The sequence below is a fragment of the Diabrotica virgifera genome, chromosome 1, assembly GCF_917563875.1.
Source record: "Diabrotica virgifera virgifera chromosome 1, PGI_DIABVI_V3a".
NCBI classification, from domain to species: Eukaryota; Metazoa; Arthropoda; class Insecta; order Coleoptera; family Chrysomelidae; genus Diabrotica; species Diabrotica virgifera.
This window is the reverse complement of record NC_065443.1, coordinates 113,178,609-113,200,114: the sequence shown is the minus strand read 5'-3', so window position 1 is coordinate 113,200,114 and position 21,506 is coordinate 113,178,609. Positions and strand designations below refer to the sequence as shown.

At 32.8% G+C, this 21,506-nt stretch overlaps 1 protein-coding gene across 6 annotated transcripts in view; it reads left to right on the top strand.

Moving 5' to 3' along the window:
* LOC114347695 (2-oxoglutarate dehydrogenase complex component E1) overlaps positions 1–21,506 on the top strand; it is a 114,265-nt gene that overhangs the window by 67,928 nt on the left and 24,831 nt on the right. For all 6 annotated transcript variants that reach the window (XM_028298409.2, XM_028298389.2, XM_028298397.2 and 3 more), the window contains 4 exons: positions 12,332–12,587; positions 13,301–13,579; positions 14,080–14,215; positions 17,706–17,886. In XM_028298409.2, coding sequence (XP_028154210.1) covers positions 12,332–12,587; positions 13,301–13,579; positions 14,080–14,215; positions 17,706–17,886 — 852 coding nt within the window. The remainder of the gene's footprint in view (positions 1–12,331; positions 12,588–13,300; positions 13,580–14,079; positions 14,216–17,705; positions 17,887–21,506) is intronic.

Below are 21,506 nucleotides of genomic sequence, written 5' to 3'. Positions count from 1 at the left end.
TACGGCAACGTTGCAGTTGGTTATAGTAGCAAAATAATTGCTATCACAGGTGATGCAAACTGGAACACTTGTTCGCACAAAAAAAGCTGCTCGATTGCTGCTCAAACTAAGGCGCAATCTTTTTCAGTGCAACTACTTGCTCACACTTTGAACGCTACGAGCAAAACGGGGTGTTGCTCTGAGATCGACTAAACTCGCAATTTTTCACTTTTGAGAGAATGTGGCAACAGGGTTGTTGCTCGAATCTTGGTTAAGAACACACTGACCTATGTGCCAAGAGGGAATCGGGGGTGGCACTTGATGTCTCGAAGAGAAAGTCTTTTGAGAAACATATGTCTTTTGAGGCACACACACATAACACTAAATTGTCCTTTATACATATTGGCACTGTTGACAGTGTTGCATTCAAAAATGGAGTTAGAATTAAAAATATTTCAAACTATTTTTCATGTTCGAATAATTATTCGAACAAGTATAACGAACATTTTTTTACGAATGACCCTCATACATTAAAGACCGTGTTCATGTAATAAACATCTTCCCCGGTCTAGGGGAGGAGGGAGATTATTTTGAAAAATTAAAATAATATCGGAGAGCTTATTAAAAAATACAAATTTGTGTGTTACATGTAAACCTTCTTTTGAATTTCTTATCACAAATGGGTTCGCAGCATATAAAGGTAATTAATGGTAAAGTTTCAAGTTTTTTATTATAATTGCAATTAAAATTAGTATTAGAAGAATACAGGCTGTTGCAAAATTTTATATACATTTGTAGGTATATCATTTGGAAAATATATTTTTCCCTGAAGTTGAATTAAATATTCTCAATTTCTCAAAGAAAGATACTTCAGTATTCGTTAAGCTCCCTCTTAGGCCGTCCGCACATGGAGCTACGCTCGAAGTAATCGACTCGATTTCAATCGCGTAGATCTCTCTCCGTCACTCAAGTTCCTTCTTGTGGCACTGAGCTCGTTTAGGATTGCAAATCTTCTCGTCTTGTACGACTCTCGTTCCGTGTGATCTGAAGCGCACGAGAAAGTTCGAGTGAGACGCACTTTTCCAGTCATTATTTTATTTGTTTGCTTCGTTTTTGTTGATTTTTGCCCTAAATTAAATTGTAGTCTTTTTAAAGATCGGTGAATGTTATGTTCGTTGATTGTAGTACTATTAGCTTTGTGGAAATATATTGTTTGTAATGTAAAATTCTGAAAACATTGAACTTCTGTTTCTAGGTGTTTATGATAAAATTCGTTGAGGAAGTAGAAAGTACCCTCAACTGTATAATGCAACTGTATAAAAATGTAATAATACCGTACTTTTCACAGATCGAAATAGTCGTTTTGGTTAGTATATAAAAAATGCGTTAATTTATAAAAACAGAATCGACTAGTGTGCGGAAGGCAATCGCTTGTGTCGCAGGGTTCGTACAAGACGAGCAAGACGCGCGAACTTCGAGATATGTCTTCGATCGACCCATGTGCGGACGGCCTTAGAGTGCTTAACATATCGACAAAACAGATATAGAAAAAATATAGGCAACGTATTGTTTTAACAGTTTTTTTTAACTAAATGATCAATACGTAGAACAACTTTTTGTTGGTTTTGGGTTTGTAGCATTCGCCAGTAATGCTGACCCAAAGAGATATATTATTTCAAGGACTGAGGCTTTAAAAATTGCTGGATTGTTGGATACCAGCTATGATATTCAACCCTTTTTTGCCATAAGGTTTTTTAAAATTTTGAAAAACATCACCTACTAACAAAAACAGCTCATTGGTTAAATATTTTCCCAGAATTTTTAAAATAATTTTTTGTGAAAACGATTTCCGGAGTGGAAAACGGAGCGACAATCAATTGTGGCTTAGTCCCATATAAACATAATATATTTAAATTAGAGATGCCACATGAAACCAATTTCAGATCTTTCTTACAGGTCAACAGATATATCTGAAACCGCCAAGGTCAGACCGATCGATAACTTTGGTTAAGCGACGTTGTCAGATCAATCGGGTTTCAAAGGTTTTACTGTTTTTTATTTGTTACCTGTTTCACAGTAAAATTTCCTCCTGCGTAAATTAAAACATTGTGTATAATTCCACAAGATTGTACACTTAGTGTCCTATTTTTCACGGCACTTATAATACTCATGTTTATTAAAAACTATTAAATGTACTCTAAATAAACAACTGACGATTTTATCTGGCAATGTCGCAAAACTTGCACAATGCACTTTAAATGGATGTTTATTCTTTGCACCAACGCGTTCACTGAAGTCCCCTCTCCTTGATTTGCTACCTGAGAGACCTTCGAGTTTTCAGATATTCCTGTACACTTGTAGATATTTTTTGATGTAGACCTATTATGAACTTTAGTTAGGGGGAGAAATCTTTCAAAAAAACTAATATGTTTGCGACAGTTTAGCAGATTTGACAATATTCACGTATATCAAATTTTACAACGACCTGTATATTCCGCTCTGTATTCAACATCTGTTTACTTCTTGTGCTATTGAATTATATATAATTATACAAACAAACATGTATGTATTATAGTAAAAACATCGGCATTGATGTCGATAGTCATCTCTCTTGACTGCTTCTAACTTTTTTTTTAATTTTCGCTAATCTTTTAGTTCTGCTACAAATCTAATGCTATTTCCTTGAGCTTTCTTATTCGCTTGCTTATTTAGTTGAATCGTGTTAGACCTAGAATCTAGAATAATGTTTCAAGCTGAATCCATTCTTCACAAATATTTTTAAGTTGATAGAGTATAAGAGAAATATCATTTAGATTAGTTATTTATAGAGTTTAAAAGTATTTTTTGTTAATGCCACCTAAAAATGTATCCAAAGTGTTGTAAAGAGACTTGTGTATTGTATTAAATCAATGACGCTGTTGTAATAGGTGTATTAGAACTACTGGTAAATGAATGAAATGGGCAAAAAACGTAATTCATGATATTGTTTTTTTAAACGTTTTTACGTTAATTTATTTATGACTTTAAACACTTAATTTATTTAGTTTTTATTTTAATAGATTTACAGCCAGTTTTTAATTTATTTATACCAAACTAATGTTGAATGGGTTGCATGTGAGAGTTCATTTTCAATGAAGTAAAAGACAGACGTACTCTCAATCATTTATTGTAACTTCCGACGACCGGTTTCGCTCTCTAAAGTATGCAGAGCATCTTCAGGTCAACGGTTACAAGTCACTAAATGATTAGGTTACAAGGAGCTACTACCTCAGTATTCATTAACATGATATTTCTGCTTAAGTTATGCTAACGGGATATGGTGGAATAGACGGAGAATGTTGCAAAGGTAAACAAGTTTATGGAGTTTAGGAATTCTTGAGGGTGAAAAGATAGTTGGTGAAAGACAACCATCAAATCTGTGCCTATTATTTTTGTTTGTGAAGTAGACTAAAGTGAGTGTGTTTTAAAGATTTTTATTTCTATTTATTAAAAGATTTTTATTTTTATTTATATTTATTAAAAGACTTCTATTTATTAGTGTATGTGTTAGTGTAAGACTGACAACGTTTGGATCAAAACGGGTCGATATGTAATATTATGTATGTTAGATGTGGACGTGCAGCTGTAACCTAAATTGTTAAGGTCAATACTCCTTGATGTTGATGTTCTAATGAGAGGAGTAGTGGTCGTATAAGGGATGAAAAGTCGGAAAGCTTAAAAAATTGTAAAAAAGATTACATTAGCAGTCATAATATATTAAAACCGTAATAAATGTGAATTGATAGACAACAATGTAGGTACATGAAACTGAGATACAAATTAAAGGGTGGAGAATTAGAGTAGAAAAGAAAAGAAAAGAAAAGAAAGGAATTAAAATGGAGTTGAAAGTAATTGATTGTAAATTGAGACTATGTTTTAATGATATAAGCAGTGAAGAAATTTTAATACTATTGAATCAGATAAAAGAAAGGAATAGTAATAAAATATATTTTGGGGGTATGCCTACATTGTGTTTTAAATTCATCAATAAATGAGTAAATTTACATCAAAATTAAAATAAAACACATAGGACACAATACGATACAACAAATAATGTGGGAAGTTAAAATTGGCCAGGAGCACTGCATTTGTTTAAACTATATTGGTTTTTTAGTTCAAATTATCAATTATTTCCACTTTGTTTTTTGTAAAATTTTGTGGGAACTAAGAATTATACTAAACTCATCATCATTCTCTTTGCCTTATCCCTATGCGGGGTCGGCTTTCCTATCTTGGGTCATATCAATGTCAATCCCCTTTACCAACATGTTCTGCCTTATCGTCTCCCCCCAAGTCTTCTTTGGTCTTCCTCTCCTACTCCTTCCAGGAATCTGCACTTCAGCTATTCTTCGTATTGGGTGATTAACGTCTCAACTTTGAACATGACCAAACCATCTTAACCTATGCTCTCTCATTTTGGCATCAATTGGTGCCACACCTAGACTTTCCCTAATATACTCATTTCTAATTATTTCCTTCTTTGTCACTCCACTCATCCATCTAAGCAATCTCATTTCCGCCACATGCATTCGTTGTTCCTCTTTCTTTTTCACTGCCCAACATTCAGTGCCGTACATCATAGCCGGTCTTATGGCTGTTTTATAGAATTTTCCCTTCAGCTTCATTGGCATTTTTCTGTCACACAACACACCACTCGCTTCTTTCCACTTCATCCATCCAGCCCTGATTCTACTGCATGCGTCTCCATCTATTTCTCCATTACTCTGTAATACCGATCCTAGGTACTTAAAACTATTGCTTTTCACAATCATTTCACCATCCAAGGATACCATTTTATTTGTAGTAACTCCATCTTTAAATGAACATTCCAAATACTCTGTTTTTGTCCTACTAAGTTTTAAACCTTTTTCCTCCAGAGCTTGTCTCCACTGTTCCAGTTTTTGTTAAGTCTCTTTCACTATTTCCTACTAACACGACATCATCAGCATACATTAAGCACCATGGAATGTTACCCTTTAGTTTCGCTGTTATCTGGTCCAAAACTAATGAGAATACATACGGATTAAGCACAGAGCCTTGGTGCAATCCTACTTTCACACGAAATTTATCAGTCTCTCCCACACCTGTCCTAACACTAGTCGTTACTCCCTCATACATATCCCTCACAATCTTTACATATTCACCAGGGACTCCTTTCTTATTGAGTGCCCACCACAGAATCTCTCGAGGAACTCTATCATATGCTTTCTCAAGATCGATGAATACCATATGAGCGTTGGTCTCTTTATTCCTGTATTTTTCCATCAATTGCCTTACAATGAAAATTGCATCTGTTGTTGATCTGCCCTGCATAAAGCCAAATTGATTATCGGATATTTCGGTTTCTTCACGTATCCGTCTATCAATTACTCTCTCCCATATTTTCATGGTGTGGCTAAGTAGTTTTATAGCCCTGTAGTTTGTGCATTGTTGTATGTCTCCCTTGTTTTTGTAGACAGGTACTAATATACTGCTTCTCCATTCGTCTGGCATTTGTCCAACTTCCATAATTCTATTAAATATACCTGCTAGCCACCTTATTCCTGTCTCTCCCAATGCTCTCCATACTTCCCCAGGAATATCATCTGGTCCGACTGCTTTTCCTTTCTTTATTTTTTGAAGCGCTTGAGCCACTTCCTCGTTTGTTATTCTGGTAACCATTGCTGTTACTGTCTCCGTTAACTCCACAGGCTGTCTGTCAAATTCTTCATTTAATAAGCTGTCAAAGTATTTTCTCCATCTCTTTTTGACATCCCTTTCGTGAACTAGTATTTTATTATTTTCATCTCGGATACATCTAATCTGATTAAAATGTTTTGCTTTCTTTGCTCTCTGTTTGGCTATTTTATATATCTTCGTTTCGCCTTCCGTGGTATCAAGTTGATCGTATAGGTTTGAATACGCTTCTGCTTTGGCTTTTGCTACTGCTACTTTCGCTTCCTTTTTCGCCACCATATAGTTTTGAAGATCTGTGTCGGATCTGGTTTCTTGTCACCTTTTATATAATTTTCTCTTCTCTTTTATTTTTCCTTGTACTTCGTTTGACTACCACCAAGTCTCTTTATCCTTAAACTTTTTTCCTGACGTTTTCCCAAGTATTTCAATAGCAGTCTCTCTAATATTACTGGCCATTTTTCTCCAAATTGTGTTAGGGCTTCCTTTCATCTTCCAACATATTTTTTCTACTATTCTTCTCCCGAATAGACCTTCTTTCTCATCTTTTAGCAGCCACCACTTGATTTTTTGTGGTCCTCTCCGATATTTTTGTTTAGTTTCGCTTTTTACTTCGATGAATTAAGAATTACATATACTAAACTATTTATACTAAAACATATATACACCGTCATTAGGCGTCAACGCCCTTCCGGTAGGGATCTATGGAGGAGTATCACCAAGACGCAAGCCCTTATCTCTTGCCGTACCGCTCCTCCATAGGCCGATCAGACATCTAGCTTATTCGAAACCAAGCCATAGATCCTATATAGAATTTTATAATACGACGTTGGCCTTTTTATTTTTCAAATGACCGGGCTGGGGCTCGGACCTCGATCGTAATTCCGCTAGATTTGTCGATCGAGTGCCTCAGCCCACTAAGCCATCTGACAAACATAATTTGTATAATACATTTATTAAATTGTCGACTTAAAACCGCCTACAACCAATATTTAACTTTTAAACTTAAAGCTTAACTTTTAAACTTATTAGTTACTAGGTAGACTATGCAATTTGCAATTTATTTAAATTTTTAAATTTTGCAATTGAATGTTTATGTTTTACTTCATTATTTTTTTTAATTATATTGACGATTTATGTAATTTTAGTAAATTGAATTGTTATTGTTTTGTTTTCTTGACTTTTGATAAGCTTTGTCGATAAAAGTGTACAATTTTCCATGACAATAAAGCATATTTCTATTGATTTTCTATTCATATTTCTATTTTAATATCCTCTATTTATAATATCCCGTTGTTCTGGAATTTCGCAAGGGCCCTACCACATCAACCCAATTCAACCAAAATGCAGTATTACCTCGCACCCGCTTGCATTTTCTCTACATCCCTACGGTAAGGATTGCCCAGTTAGTCAAGTGTATTTTTGTCCGAATCCCGTCTTTTTGGAAAGCATAATTTAAAAAAAAATCTGTTAAAATTGCTCGTCTCTACATTACAATTGGGCACATTCTGGTCGTTTGCATGTTTTTGAAATTCATATAGAAATAATACCCTCCAACTGATAGAGCTCCCAAAAATCTAAGACTTAAAACTTTTGAAAGATTCTGACACTGATATTAAGTCGAAATTTAGAACCATAAAATTCCATACAATTATTCTAAACCTTTCGAATATACACTAAAATACACTAAAAATGTATGCGATTATTGTATTTTGTGTTTTTACTATAACATGTAATACATTTTTTTTTTATTTTTAAAAATAAGTGTAATAAAAATTACACACCTTTTTTGGCTACCACTTTGGATATGTTTTTAGTTTATACTTTCATCATTATTATTTCACACAATAAACTTTATATTAGATGTATTTTCATTAATTTTTACAATTTTTTATAAAAAAAAATGCAACACAAAACCTTTTGTTTTACGTAGTGTATGTACAATACTTAATTTTTTCTTTGCTTTGTGACATTGATCATTTCACGAAACTCAATACCCGTTACAGTTTGGCAGCACTGTAGCTTCTAGTCTGTTTCCCTAATTATTTTATATCAAAAGTCATAAGGAACTATCAGTAGAGGACTAAAATGTATTTAAAAATAAATTTTAAATATTTTTATTTCATGATTTATTGTTTAAAAAGCAACAAAATTAATGAAATTAATGCGCATTTTTAGAGTTTCAATATCTGTAAATTTGTGGTAAAAATATACGGTATTTAGTAATGCTAGTCCTATGTAATTACTGCATTCTGTTTTGTCGCCTTTTTGTGTAATGGACAAATAATTGCTTGCTTCCAACCTTCTGATATTCGTTGTTTTATCCATATCTCCTTTATGATTTTGTATATATCCAATCATTAGCAATTTTCCACCATATTTCATCATCTCTGCTGTTAAGTTATCTAGCGCATTTGTTGTTTTTCAATTTGTTTTATTTCTTCGATTTGTCCTTTGCTGGGTGAATTTTCCTCTATGTCTTCTGAGTGTTCATTTTTCTGCTTCCGTTTCTCGTGCATTCTCTTTGGTTTTACTTTTTCCTGCCATTTTATTAATTCGTCAAAATACTTTTTCCATCTGTACTATTTCTGCTTCCCAACTTACATTATTCCCCTTTTTATTTTTAACGAATATGGGTTTTTGTTGGTATCCTCTTTTCTCATTTCTGGCACCTTGATACAGGTTTTTATTTCTGTAGTTCTCTTCTGTTTCTTTTAGCTTATTTTCTACGTGTTTTCTCTTCTTTTCTCTCAGCAACCTCTTTACTAATTGTATTTGCTCTATATCTATTCTTTATCTCTGTTGTTTCTTTCGTGTTCATTTCCATCCGTAATATTCTTCTTTGTTCTATTTCCTTTTTGGCACTCATGTCGAACCATTCCTTCTTTTTATTCTCCTGTTTATTACATTCTTTATCTGCTTTATTCGTTACCTTGCTTTATAATTTCCCAGTTGTTCTCCGTTCTTTCTTCTATTCTTATCTTTTTTAATTCTCTTTCCATTGTTTCTCCTTACTTTTCTTGCTCATCCTTTGTTACTAATCGCATTGATTTCTTTATACATTTCTTTTCGTTTATTTTATTTTCCGGAATCAGGACACAACGGCGCAAATAATTTTGACAATAGGGAACTTGCACATTTTTTTATTACACAAAAATGTTCAGTTTTGTATAAAAATGAGATTTCCAAAATTTTACGCTTCAAAACCTCATAATAACTTAGAAGTACAAATTTAAAGTCTTCTGTTTTTTAAAATAGTTCAAACGACCCGTGACGTCACACAGTTTAACTATATGGTTCCGTTTATGGTTATAATTAGGTATATTCTTCTTCTTCTTTAGTTTGTTAACATTTATCGTATGTCATTGTAATAATATATACCAGTTTGTTGACATTGGAGTTTGATATAGTTATTGAAGGAAAGGAAAGAAGGTTTACTACGGAAAATAAAACCATTTTGTAAAAGTACAAGTTTTCTATGAATAGTTCAAACGATCAAAAACACTTGTAACGTCACATATCTGTATTTTCTACTGACGTTTATAACGTCTAATTTAAAAATTCTGTTTATTTTGTTGGAAGAATGTAAACATATAAACGGATGATGTCACGACGCGTTTTGGCCTGGCTGGAATAATTTGAATTTTTAATCGTCTTTAGGGATCAAACGAAAGCCAAACAAAACTTTTTTATCTTTGATACATGTTTTAAATTATTCTGTTGTGATTTATAACATTTTTTTTTTTAATTTAAAATTGTATGCAAGTTCCCTATTGCAGCTAAATATTGGATTTCGTGAAAAAAGTATGATATATTTTGACTTCAACACACCTAGTTTGACTGAATATCCTTAAATTGTGTCGAAAGCTTCTATATTTAAAAATGTTGTCCACTTATTATATTAAGATCATTACATTGTTGGTCCATGCTTCTCGTTATTGCTTCTGCGTAACATTCTGCAAATATCAACAGTGTTGCCATTCTAGATCTCTTTATATTCGTGAAATTAACAGAGACCTATCAGATGAAAAAATTAAGTATTGTGTAGGTCGTCGATTGTTAATGGTAGGTATCATGGTTGAAGTATAGGACTTTTCAACGCTCCTCGTTTGTTTCGAGCGTAAGTCGTATTTCGTATATTAATAGTATACACGGATTATACGACATAATATGTCGTCATATTATGACAGAAGCTCGAAACAAATGAGAAGTGTTGAAAAGGGCTATTGCGTGGTGTTTGTTCTCTTCGAAATTGGTTTTATGTTGATTTTTCATAGCTTTTCACCAACATTAAAATAAAATATGAGAATTATGGTAAGTATAGTACGATATATAATTCGTGGAGTGCGCCACATGTTCAAACAGAAATGTAAAAGCTTTTGATTATTCTTCTATAAATGTTACTGCGAAGATTTTTCTTGAAAGATGAATATAATTAAAAAGAATCTTATAATGTCGTATGTTAATTTAAGAATCAGTGTTTATACAGAGTAATTTTTATGTATGGATCTACTCCATTATCTCAGAAACGACGTGCACAACAATTAGTTACTACTTGGATAAAATAAAAAATGGATTTTTGTAAAAATTTAATAAATATAATAATAATAATAATAATAATAATAATAATGACTTTATTGCTTTTTTTTCAAAAAAAAATACAAACTAGAGAAACAAAGATATTAAAAACTCCACAAGAAAAAAGAATTTCCTTTAGTTGGCTGTATACCATAAATCGCAAAAATTAATTCAAATTCTTTATAAAAAGTATATTTAATTTTAAAAATCCCTTTGGGGATACATCACAGAACGTTCAAAATAAAAATTAAATTAGGAACTCTGCAAACAAAAAAAAAATTATTTGTCAAACTAAAAATAAAAAAAACTGTAAATAATATACCTAAATCTGTAAAAACATTAGATAGATTAAGTCAACAAGCATGTTTATGCCCTTAAGACTTTTTTACGTTTATGGTCTGTAAGTAAACAGAAATTGTAAATTATTGTAAAATATTGATTTAAATAAACGTATATTATTATTATAGTGAGGGGGACTACCAAATTGTTGTATTGTTGTCTGAAAGATTCGAATAATGAAATTTCTACATTAAAATTTTTTTGTAAAGTTTTACTTAATTATTGACATTACCTAGACCTTGTTATGATATAATTAGGATATAAAGTATTGAAGATTATTAAAATTAAACGAATTTATTCATCTAAATATATCATTTAAACTTCAGCGAAGATATGGGTCACACGAATATACGACTCTCTTGGATTATCGCGACAACGAATATTTTAGTGTACAACATAGGAAGTACGAAAGTAAATGGATCTAATAATTATTCCAATAAACAGCAATGTAATTTTAAAATTTACTTTCATTCTTCTTATTTTACACAGCAAAATATTCGTTGTCGTGATAATCCAAGAGGGTCGTATATTCGTGGAATAGGATATAATGTAAATGTAGCAGTTAATCCGAAATTATGGCATTTAGGTAGAGGGAACATTACATGAAAAATAATCAGTACTTCAAAAGGCAATAAATATACAGGGGGACCCATTTAAATTAAGAAAGTTAATTAGATTTCCAGAAAACCGGAAGATCTGACAACAATGTAAATACCACCAGAATATCAGCCGCATCACAAGACCCTTGCACACCAAAATCTATAAAAATCGTGCAAGCCGTTTATGAGATAATTGAGGGGTTCCATACTTAAAATGTACTCTATATACTCAGTATCTTTACATTTTTATTAAGTCGTTGTAGTTTTGCCGTTTACAAAGTCCAATAACGATTTTTAGAAAAATAAAAGTTCTCCATTAATTTTTAGGCCCACACTTAAAAACATTTATTAGCTCTCATGAGAATCGAGAGTTTTTTCTAATATGGGAAATATTCGGGAGTGGGGTGTTTCGTAAATATAGAGCTTTATAAACTCTGGTGCGTCCCGCAAGTGGAGTACCCTTAAAAGGTTGTTCGGACAATATTACCAGTTAATTGTAAATGTTTTTATAAAAAAATCCTGCAAAATTCAGCTGTGAGGGTATAAATTTTATGACTCTTTTTGGTATGGGTCGGCACTATGAATTCATAAACGATGATTTTTTTTGCAGGATTGTTTGATAAAAATGCCTACAATTTACTGGTAATATTGTCCGACAAATTTTTAAGGATACTCCAGTTGTCGAGCGCACCAACGTTTAGAAACCTCAATATTTACGAAACGTTCCCCTCTCGAAAGTTTTCCAAATTAGAAAAGTTGTCCGACTCTGCATGAATAACTGAATAAAAAAAGTCTCATGGGGTAGGTTATAAATTTTTTAAGTGTGGGACCAAGGTCTATGAGCTTTGGCTCCTTCATATTTCTTTCACATTATTGTTTTTTGCGACAAATAAGCAATTGATTTATATCTTTCTTAAAAATTTTGAAACCGGAAATCTAGAAGCAATCCAGAAGCACCGGAAAGAAGCAATTACTGAACGCAACTCGCACCTTGTTGTGAGTGGAAAACTTTCTTTGCCTCTGTGGCGACTTGAGACCAACTATTAATCTTTAGATGATCAGAAGCTTTTACTGACTTCAGTTTTTGTTCTAAACATGGTTTAACAAACTTATTTTGGCTATAGAGGAAACCGATATGGATCGAGTATTTAAATTGCCATCAACGACATTTATCGGTGGAAAAGAGAAATCCTTGCCTTTGAGAGAAATATTGAGACGACTAGAGTTAACCTACTGCAGACATATAGGTGTTGAATTCATGTTCATCAACAGTTTGGAGCAGTGCAACTGGATCCGACAGCGACTAGAGACTCCTGGCGTTACAGATCTGACACCCGAAAATAAACGACTCATTTTGGCAAGGTTGACGAGAGCTCATGGGTAAGTCATGACGAAATTGTCATAAAATTCATCCAAGATTAATAGACAGTCAATGTTATTATGAATACAGTCGAACCCAGTTATTGGAATAGTATTCGTGCCAAACAAAGGTATGTATTCCTATAACCGGGATATTCTAATAACCGATCATTGATTGGTAGCTAAGCTTTGTTTTTAAGCCAAGAGGAGTAAAAAGACAGATTCACACCCAAGAAAGTCACTAGAAATATCATCAAATACATCTTCTTTTTTTCGTTGATCATCAATCGCCGATATAACTTAGTTAACCTATATAATGACAGAAGTGTCAAAATTTCATAAATGTCATTAGTGTCAAAATTTGATAACAGTGGAACAAACTTGGCTGAGGTTGGACCAATTACAAACAAGCTTTACGGCGCGGGAAATTTGAATTATTTGGTTTAAAAACAGACTATAGTAGAAACGTTTCGGGACCTCTAATTTCTATTCCTTAACCCATTCGCTGCCGATCACACGCCAGCACCTGATTTTTTTACTTCAGTCAGGTGCCGTTTAACAGAATGGCTCCTAGCCTAGTTCCATCATCTTCGGTAGGCAGCGAATGTGTTAAACTGGATTATTCCTATAACCGGTATTCTAATAAGCGGGTTGGACTGTATATTGCATAAACATTTGATAGTCGACGTACACAACAAATTCTCAATTTTTTGACGTCACATTTTTTTTTGTAGATTCGAATCGTTCTTGGCAAGAAAGTACTCTTCCGAAAAACGTTTCGGACTGGAGGGGTGCGAAATCCTCATACCTGCAATGAAAACTGTGATAGATAAGTCAACAGACTTAGGTGTAGAAAGTATAGTTATGGGTATGCCCCACAGGGGTCGTCTTAATGTATTAGCTAACGTTTGCCGCAAACCCTTGCATCAACTGTTTACCCAATTCGCTGGCTTGCAATCTGCCGATGATGGTTCTGGTGATGTCAAATACCACTTGGGCACATACATTGAAAGGTAAGGTTTTATTTATTTAAAAAAATTAGACCTGCAGCCGTTTCCAAAAAAAGTTATACGCTTTTTTCGAAACAGCAAATCCATTTTGAGGTTATGTACACTCAACCTACGGGTCTATAAAAAATAGTTTTGTAGAAGTCTCAACTAGGCATGTGAATTTTTTGAAATTTTTTAAATCTATTGTTTTCCATCTAAAAATAATAAAAATGAAGAAAAAATTACATTTTTGGTGGTAGGGGGGAAGGGATGGCGGGTTAAAAGTCTTATTTTTTAATCACATATAACGTAACAAAAATGAAAAAAATTGAATTCTGGGATTGAGGGCATTTTGCTTATCTTTTACCTTTTGTCTTTATCTTCTTATGCAAAAGTATCACTTTTATAAACGAAAATGCAGGAAAATTGAAAATAGAACGGAAATCGAAACAATATTTAACTTGCACACACCTGTCACAATGAATTCGATAAACTAGTTCTATTGATTTGTTTATTGTTTTCAGATTGAACCGTGTCACAAACAAAAATATAAGACTGGCTGTAGTAGCAAACCCCTCTCATTTGGAAACTGTCGATCCTGTTGCCCAAGGAAAAACTAGAGCCGAACAGTTCTACAGAGGCGACGGAGAAGGCAAAAAGGTAAGTGTCGGAATAAGATTTAGACTCATTTATGCTCGCCACTTTAGCTGCTTAATTGTTTATAACTTCATGCTCCGAATCTTCCTGAAGAAAGTTTTTAATCTCTTTTATTTTATTTATATACAGTCGGAAAAATGAAAGATTACCCATGAACGATCATATTTTGTATTTGCTATAAATAACAAACGAGAGACATAGATTATTAATAATCTTAATAATATGTGATTGATATGATCGTTCATGGGTAATCTTTCATTTTTCCGACTGTATTTCTTTCATAACTACTTATTTTTCTGTCATGAAGTAATGTATTCCATATCTTAAATCATCCTCTTGTTTTGCTCTGTTGTTCTCTTTAAAGTATTACTTAGTTCATAGTTTTATGACGTTTCAGTGACATAATCATTAAGAACTAATTAAACCGAGCCACCAGACCCTGATAAAGAAGTGGAAGTACTAATTAGCGCATAATGTCAAATGTCCCTTCCGATCAAAAGTTTTACTCCTATAGAAGTCATGAAAGAAATAACCAAACTCAACTCACGAAAGGCTCCAGGTTATGACATTATTATGCTAACAGTAATATTTAATCGCATTCTAAGCTTATCATACTTTCCAAAAATATGGAAATTTGCAGAAATCATAATGATCCTTAAGCCAGGCAAAGCGCCCAATGAAGTAACATCTTATCGACCCATCAGCCTACTCCCAATCGTTAGCAAAGTTTTTGAAAGATTGCTGCTACAAAGAATATACGCAGATCATGAATTCCTGACAATACTACCAGAACATCAGTTTGGCTTTCGGGAAAATCACTCTACTACACAACAAGTCCATCGAATAGTAAATGAAATATCAAAAACTCTCGAAGAAAGGAAATACTGCAACGCTGTATTCCTAGATATCTCACAAGCGTTTGACAAAGTTTGGAACAGAGGTCTGCTTTACAAAGTAAAATTAGCACTATCTAGTAACTATTTCCTCCTAATCAAATCCTACTTATCAAATAGATATTTCTCTGTAAAATTCAAAGACCAACAATTCAGCCTCTGTCCTATTAACTCCGGAGTTCCGCAAGGTAGTGTTCTCGGGCCGCTGCTTTTCTCACTCTACACAACCGATATACCAGAGTCTCATAATACTACGATCGCTTCCTTTGCTGATGACGTAGCAATACTAGCTGCAAATGAAGATCCCATACAAGCCTCACAAGACCTGCAACACCATCTGGACATACTCAGTGAATGGTACACAAAATGGCGAACAAAAGTAAACAAAACAAAATCATCTCAAATAACGTTTACACATGCCCACCTGAAAGAATCGAAAATGTATGAATACCAACAGTAACAGACGTTAAATACCTTGGCCTCCATCTTGACCAACGTCTTACTTCAAAGAAACATATCCAGACCAAAAGAAGACAGCTAGACTTGAAATTCCGGCAAATGTATTGGCTCCTTGGGCGCACATCAAAACTCAACATCCAAAACAAAATTCTTCTGTACAAAGCAATACTCAAACCTATTTGGTACTACGGACTACACCTCTGGGGCTGTGCAAAGTCAACATCACTGAATATTATCCAAAGATTTGTCTAAAGTTCTAAGATCAATAGTGGATGCACCATGGTACGTAAGTAATCAAACACTTCACAAAGACTTACGGACACTTCAAACACTTCACGGACTACACCTCTGGGGCTGTGCAAAGTCAACATCACTGAATATTATCCAAAGATTTGTCTAAAGTTCTAAGATCAATAGTGGATGCACCATGGTACGTAAGTAATCAAACACTTCACAAAGACTTAAATATACCTTTCATCAGAGAAGAAATCCATCGAGCCACGTAGTCACAAAATGAGCGTACCATTCACCATGAAAATGAGTTAGTAAGGGAATTATTCCATAATGGCCCTGCCACAAGGAGACTAGATAGAACCTGGCCTCAGGACCTATTTTAAAACTTAAACATAAATAGAATAAGATAAGACATCATTGGAAGTCTCTTCTTCATGCCCAAAAACATGGAACAAATTTACTTAATACTCTTTTAATGATGTAGATTGTAAATAAACATAATTACCTTCTAAGATTCCTCATCATCGTGTATAGTTTCTCGTGGCATCCTTGGTACATCTTGATCATTTAAAAATTGCAATAGATAGGTACCACAAAGATTGTTTAATATGTAATATGTCTTCTTCTCCAGTTCCAGAGATAACTCATGCTCTCACTTTTTTTTCAGCTCTTTATAAACCGATCTTAACGAGTTCGGTTAGTCCTTAGTTCTTTATACGGAACGATTTTTATTACGGTCACTATATTCTTTATTTTTCACTTACCACAAACGCGGAAGACTTTTATACATCTCAATGAATTCCCCGAGAAAATCGTAGGTGCATTGCCGCAAGTCGAACATTATTAGGTTTTTTGAAGAAAAAGGAAGCGAATTGGAGTGAAGCTAGTCATGAACTGAGCCAAGCTCGGACACTCGGACATCTTGTCTGAACATGAGACAACACGTTTCGTTTTTTCCTATCAGTTCTCCCAAATGATGCTACTCCTATCAGTTCTTCCAGCTGAGTTTGGATCTGAAATCAGTATTTTTTAGGTTTTTAGGCTCAGACTGTTAATTATGGAGGTGTCTTTGCAAATAGCTTAAAATGAGCTTGCTTTCGAATGAAGGATTACTTTGCCATATACAGTGATGAGCGCGCTAATAACCAGCAAAATAGCGCAAAAGTTGGAAAACATATTAAATTGCGAGATAAAAAGAAATACAACTAGTCGAGTTGTTAAATTTAGCGATAGTTACATATAAATTGACATTATATTGATTGTTTCCCACCTTTAGACGTATCAGAGGAGTATGTCAACTAAAACTGTCACTGTGACAGTGGCATTTCTCAAACTCGTCCGATGTATCTAAAGGTGGGAAACAATCAATATAATGTCAATCTATAAGTGACTATCGCTAAATTGAACACCTCCACTAGGTTCATCTCTTTTTATCTCACAACTTAATATGTTTTCCATCTTTTGCGTTATTTTGCCGGTTATTAGTGCGATCATCACTGTATACATAATCCCTTTTATAATTATTTTACAAAATGGTTACATTCTCTGTTTTTAATGATTACGTCATTGACACGTCATAAAGACTATGACCATTTGTCTTTGTTTAATTACCCAAAAATTATTATCAAAAGTTTTAAGGTTCAAAAACCGCTACTACTATAATTAATTTTGTTTATTTTTTCTTTGTGTCCATTTGTTTTGTACATCACATCAATGTCTAGTTTTAGTTTTGGGACGATTTTTCGGGTATTTCGGGTTGTTGGGTAGTGTGATTATTGTTTCTGTTTCGTTATCGTTGTAAAAAGAAGTATCATTTTTGGTATCTCAAAGAGTATTGTAACTCTAGGATTTGCAGCATAGACATGTGAACGAGAAATTTGAGACACATTATTTTTGTTATTTTTTAGGTTATGTCCATACTCTTACACGGTGATGCTGCATTCTCTGGCCAAGGTGTTGTATTCGAAACTATGCACTTGTCAGAACTACCAGATTACACAACTCACGGCACCGTCCATATTGTTGTTAACAATCAAATTGGTTTCACCACTGATCCTCGTTTCTCCAGATCTTCACCATATTGTACAGGTAATATAGCATTTTATTCCTCTCATTTTTATAGAATACATTTAAATTATGTGTACAAAATTTTAAAAAATGTCCTACATGTACTGGATCCAAATCTAGTTCGACCTTCACCCATCTGTTTATTGGATGAAACATTTTTAAACGCTTTTATTTAGTTCAATAGTTTGCGTCAAATCTTTAGACGTTAATTTGAGTGCCTTTTCTCCAATGCAAATGAATGAAAATTTGCAGACATATGCATTCGCGGGAACAATACACGAATAATCAATAAAAAAATTTTTTATGTTTATTGTTTAAATAAAAAAAAACGATTTTAATGGAAAATGCTTAAATTCTCTTGTTTTTTACAATGTAAAAACTTGAAACTTTTACGGATTGTAGCTAATGATATGAACTATACATAATTTCACTTTTTACGTTAATTGTTTACGCTATGCTTCATAAATAAACAATAAAGTTTAAAAATGTTTGCCGATTCCGACTACTTTTCATGTTAGTACATCATATGTTTTATACATATTTTAAGAAACATGATGATATATTTTAATGTTTGAAAAGTGTAAGACAAAAAGTAAAAAATAAAAAAATATGAAAAAAAATTTTTTTTAAGAAACGCTTTTCTTTAGTTATGAGTGACTAAAATTAAAAATATTATAAAAAAAATCAACTAAAAAGCAAAAAATAAAAAAATTGAAAAAATCTAACTAACACATTCGTTAAAGAAAAGCGTGGGGCGAAAACCGTTTATTCGATGAAGACGCGCCACGCTTTTCTTTGATGAATGTGTTATATTTTTTCAATTTTTTTATTTTTTGCTTTTTAGTTGATTTTTTTTTATAATATTTTTAATTTTAGTCAATCGTAACTAAAGAAAAGCGTTTCTTAAAAAAAAAATTTTTCCATATTTTTTTAGTTTTTGTTAAATTTCATACATAGACTTGCATAAAATTTTAAATTCGAAAAAAATGTTATAAATCACAACAGAATATAATTTAAAACATGTATCAAAGATAAAAAAGTTGTTTTTGTGTTCCGTTTGGCACCTAAAGACGATTCTAAATTCAAATTATTTTAGCTAGCCCAAAACGCGTCGTGACGTCATATGGTTGTGTGTTTACATTCTGCACCAACAAAGTAAACAAAATTGTGTATGCTTTTTCTCATGAGGATCTTTCAGTGCGTCACAGTTTTTCGATTTCTTTCTAACGCGTTAAATTGCATGTGACAGAAAAAAACGCACGTCGGTGATTACATTTCGTCGGTGACATTTATAACATTTATTCTAGTTGTCAATAGATGGCGCTATAATCGAAATAAAAATTATTTTCGAATTATATAATATATTATATAATTATATAATTATCTACGAATATAAATCTGTACAATTTATAAGACTATACAAATCAAAGAAAATACCATTTTATAAATGCAATAAACATAATTGATTTGTTTTTTATGCCAAATTGCAAATAAAATTTGACAACTGTCAGATTTAACTAAAATGTCATGTCACTAAAATGTATATTATCACGGACTTGCCTTTTTTCTATCATTTTGACGCACTGAAAAATGCTCATGAAAAGAAGCATATTATAATTTTAAATTAGACATTATAAACGTCAGTAGAAAATACGTTTGATCGTTTGAACTATCGTATGAATACATAGAAAACTTGTACCTTTACAAAATGGCACTAAACAACACTTATAGTGTTTTCTTTTATTTTCGACATACGATAAATGTCATTAGAATATAAATAATATTTTTCCCTTATTCCGCGACGATGAGCTGGCCAAATACCCAAGTAGGTGGAGGCCAATAAACTAAAGAAGAAGAACAAGAATATACCTATAAATATAACCATAAAATTCAACTATGTGACGTCACAGGTCGTTTGAACTATTTTAAATCGCAGAAGATTTTAAATGTGTACACATTATTATGCAATAAAAAAAAATGTTCCCTATTACGACTTGCATGGGTTGCATATCAAAATATGGTCATAGCTATCCTTGAGGGGGCGTAGGATTTGAAATCAACATTTCAAGCACATTTTTGTGAATTTTTTTGAAAGTAAGATAGAATTATTTTATTTTTAAATTAAATAAGCATATTCAGTACAATTCAGAGAATATTCAAAAAAAAATTCAAGGAACAATATTGAAAAATAAGCCAACGGTGGCAAATGACACCTAAAAAAATGCATTTTGCGGTGGACATCAGAACTCATCATTGGATCATGTGAAGCAAAAAAATCAAAAAGATTTTATTAGTTTATGAGTTTCTCGAGGTAACGCTGTCTATTTTTTTAGTTTTAACGATTTTTTACTTTTTGGTATCACAAGTCAAAACAACGAAATTGTTTGCAAAAAAGGGTGAAAATCAACATATTTATTATTGTTAAACAAAAAATAAGCACAAAACAAAAAATATCTCGTCCACTGTCCATATCCCATTCTTATTAATTATCTCATATACATCTTCCATCCTCTCCTCCCCCTACTGTCAACTACATCTTATGACGGTTTGTTTTCAAACCCTTAGGGTTCCGGGTAGCCTGCGGGGTCCTTGGAAATTAGTCGCCTAAGTCTGAGCTTGTTTTATATATCTCCCCTAGATTATTGAGACATTTTTACACTTCTGTCACTCCTACTGTGATCTTTTCTTGAACTTACACAAACTCCAACAACTACCAACTATTCAAATAAAATCGATAACTTGAAATCAACATAAAATACTTTTCTAAACTCCAGGTGTAATCACAAGAGGGTTCAATATCGATTTCGCAGTTTCGATTTAATGTGTAATGTGGTTTCCCTACCACCCTCATTGAAAACATTCTAACTATAACATCAAGTTTATATTCATTTTAATTGATTATTTATCACAGTGGAGTGATTGCAGTTACTGTTTTCAATTTAACAAGCTTTACACTAGATCCTACATAACTAACAGGGAAATTTTCAACTTCCTGAACAAGTCAATTTCGAGCTCAATGGTACCTAGAGCATAATTCATTGAATATTTTAGACATCCATCATCCATGTTTAAGTTCACATAATTCATCTGTGTTTCCATGACGGATCAATTGTAAAGGGTTTTCACCCACATATTTTTGTATTTTGGTGGTTAGCATGTTAGAATCATGTGAGTATAAGCTATAACCTATAACTTTTTAAAACCGTAGTCAAAATTTTAAAAACTTTGCATTATCTTATCAGGTTATACACATTTTAAGTAAGCCCTGATGATGATCGATCATCCGATCGAAAACTAGTTCTGTGATATAGCCCTTTTTAGGGATTTTAACAAATATACCTTTTATAAAGGATTTTATTCGTTTTTTTTTTAAATATCTCGACAACGCTACCTCACAAAATGTATAAAGAAAATTTATGCATTAAGTGTATCGGTCCAGTAGTTTTTGAGTTACAATGTCCACCACCTTTGAAACAAGCAGTTTTGAGCAAAACACGTTTAAAGTATTGTCTTTCTTTTCAATTTCTTTTTTTTTTCTGTCAAATCGTAAAGTGATGCACACCGGAATATGTTTTTGCATCGCGTAGTAATTTATAAAAGAGAATGGGAACAGCTGTTAAACGTTTCTCACTACGCTCAAG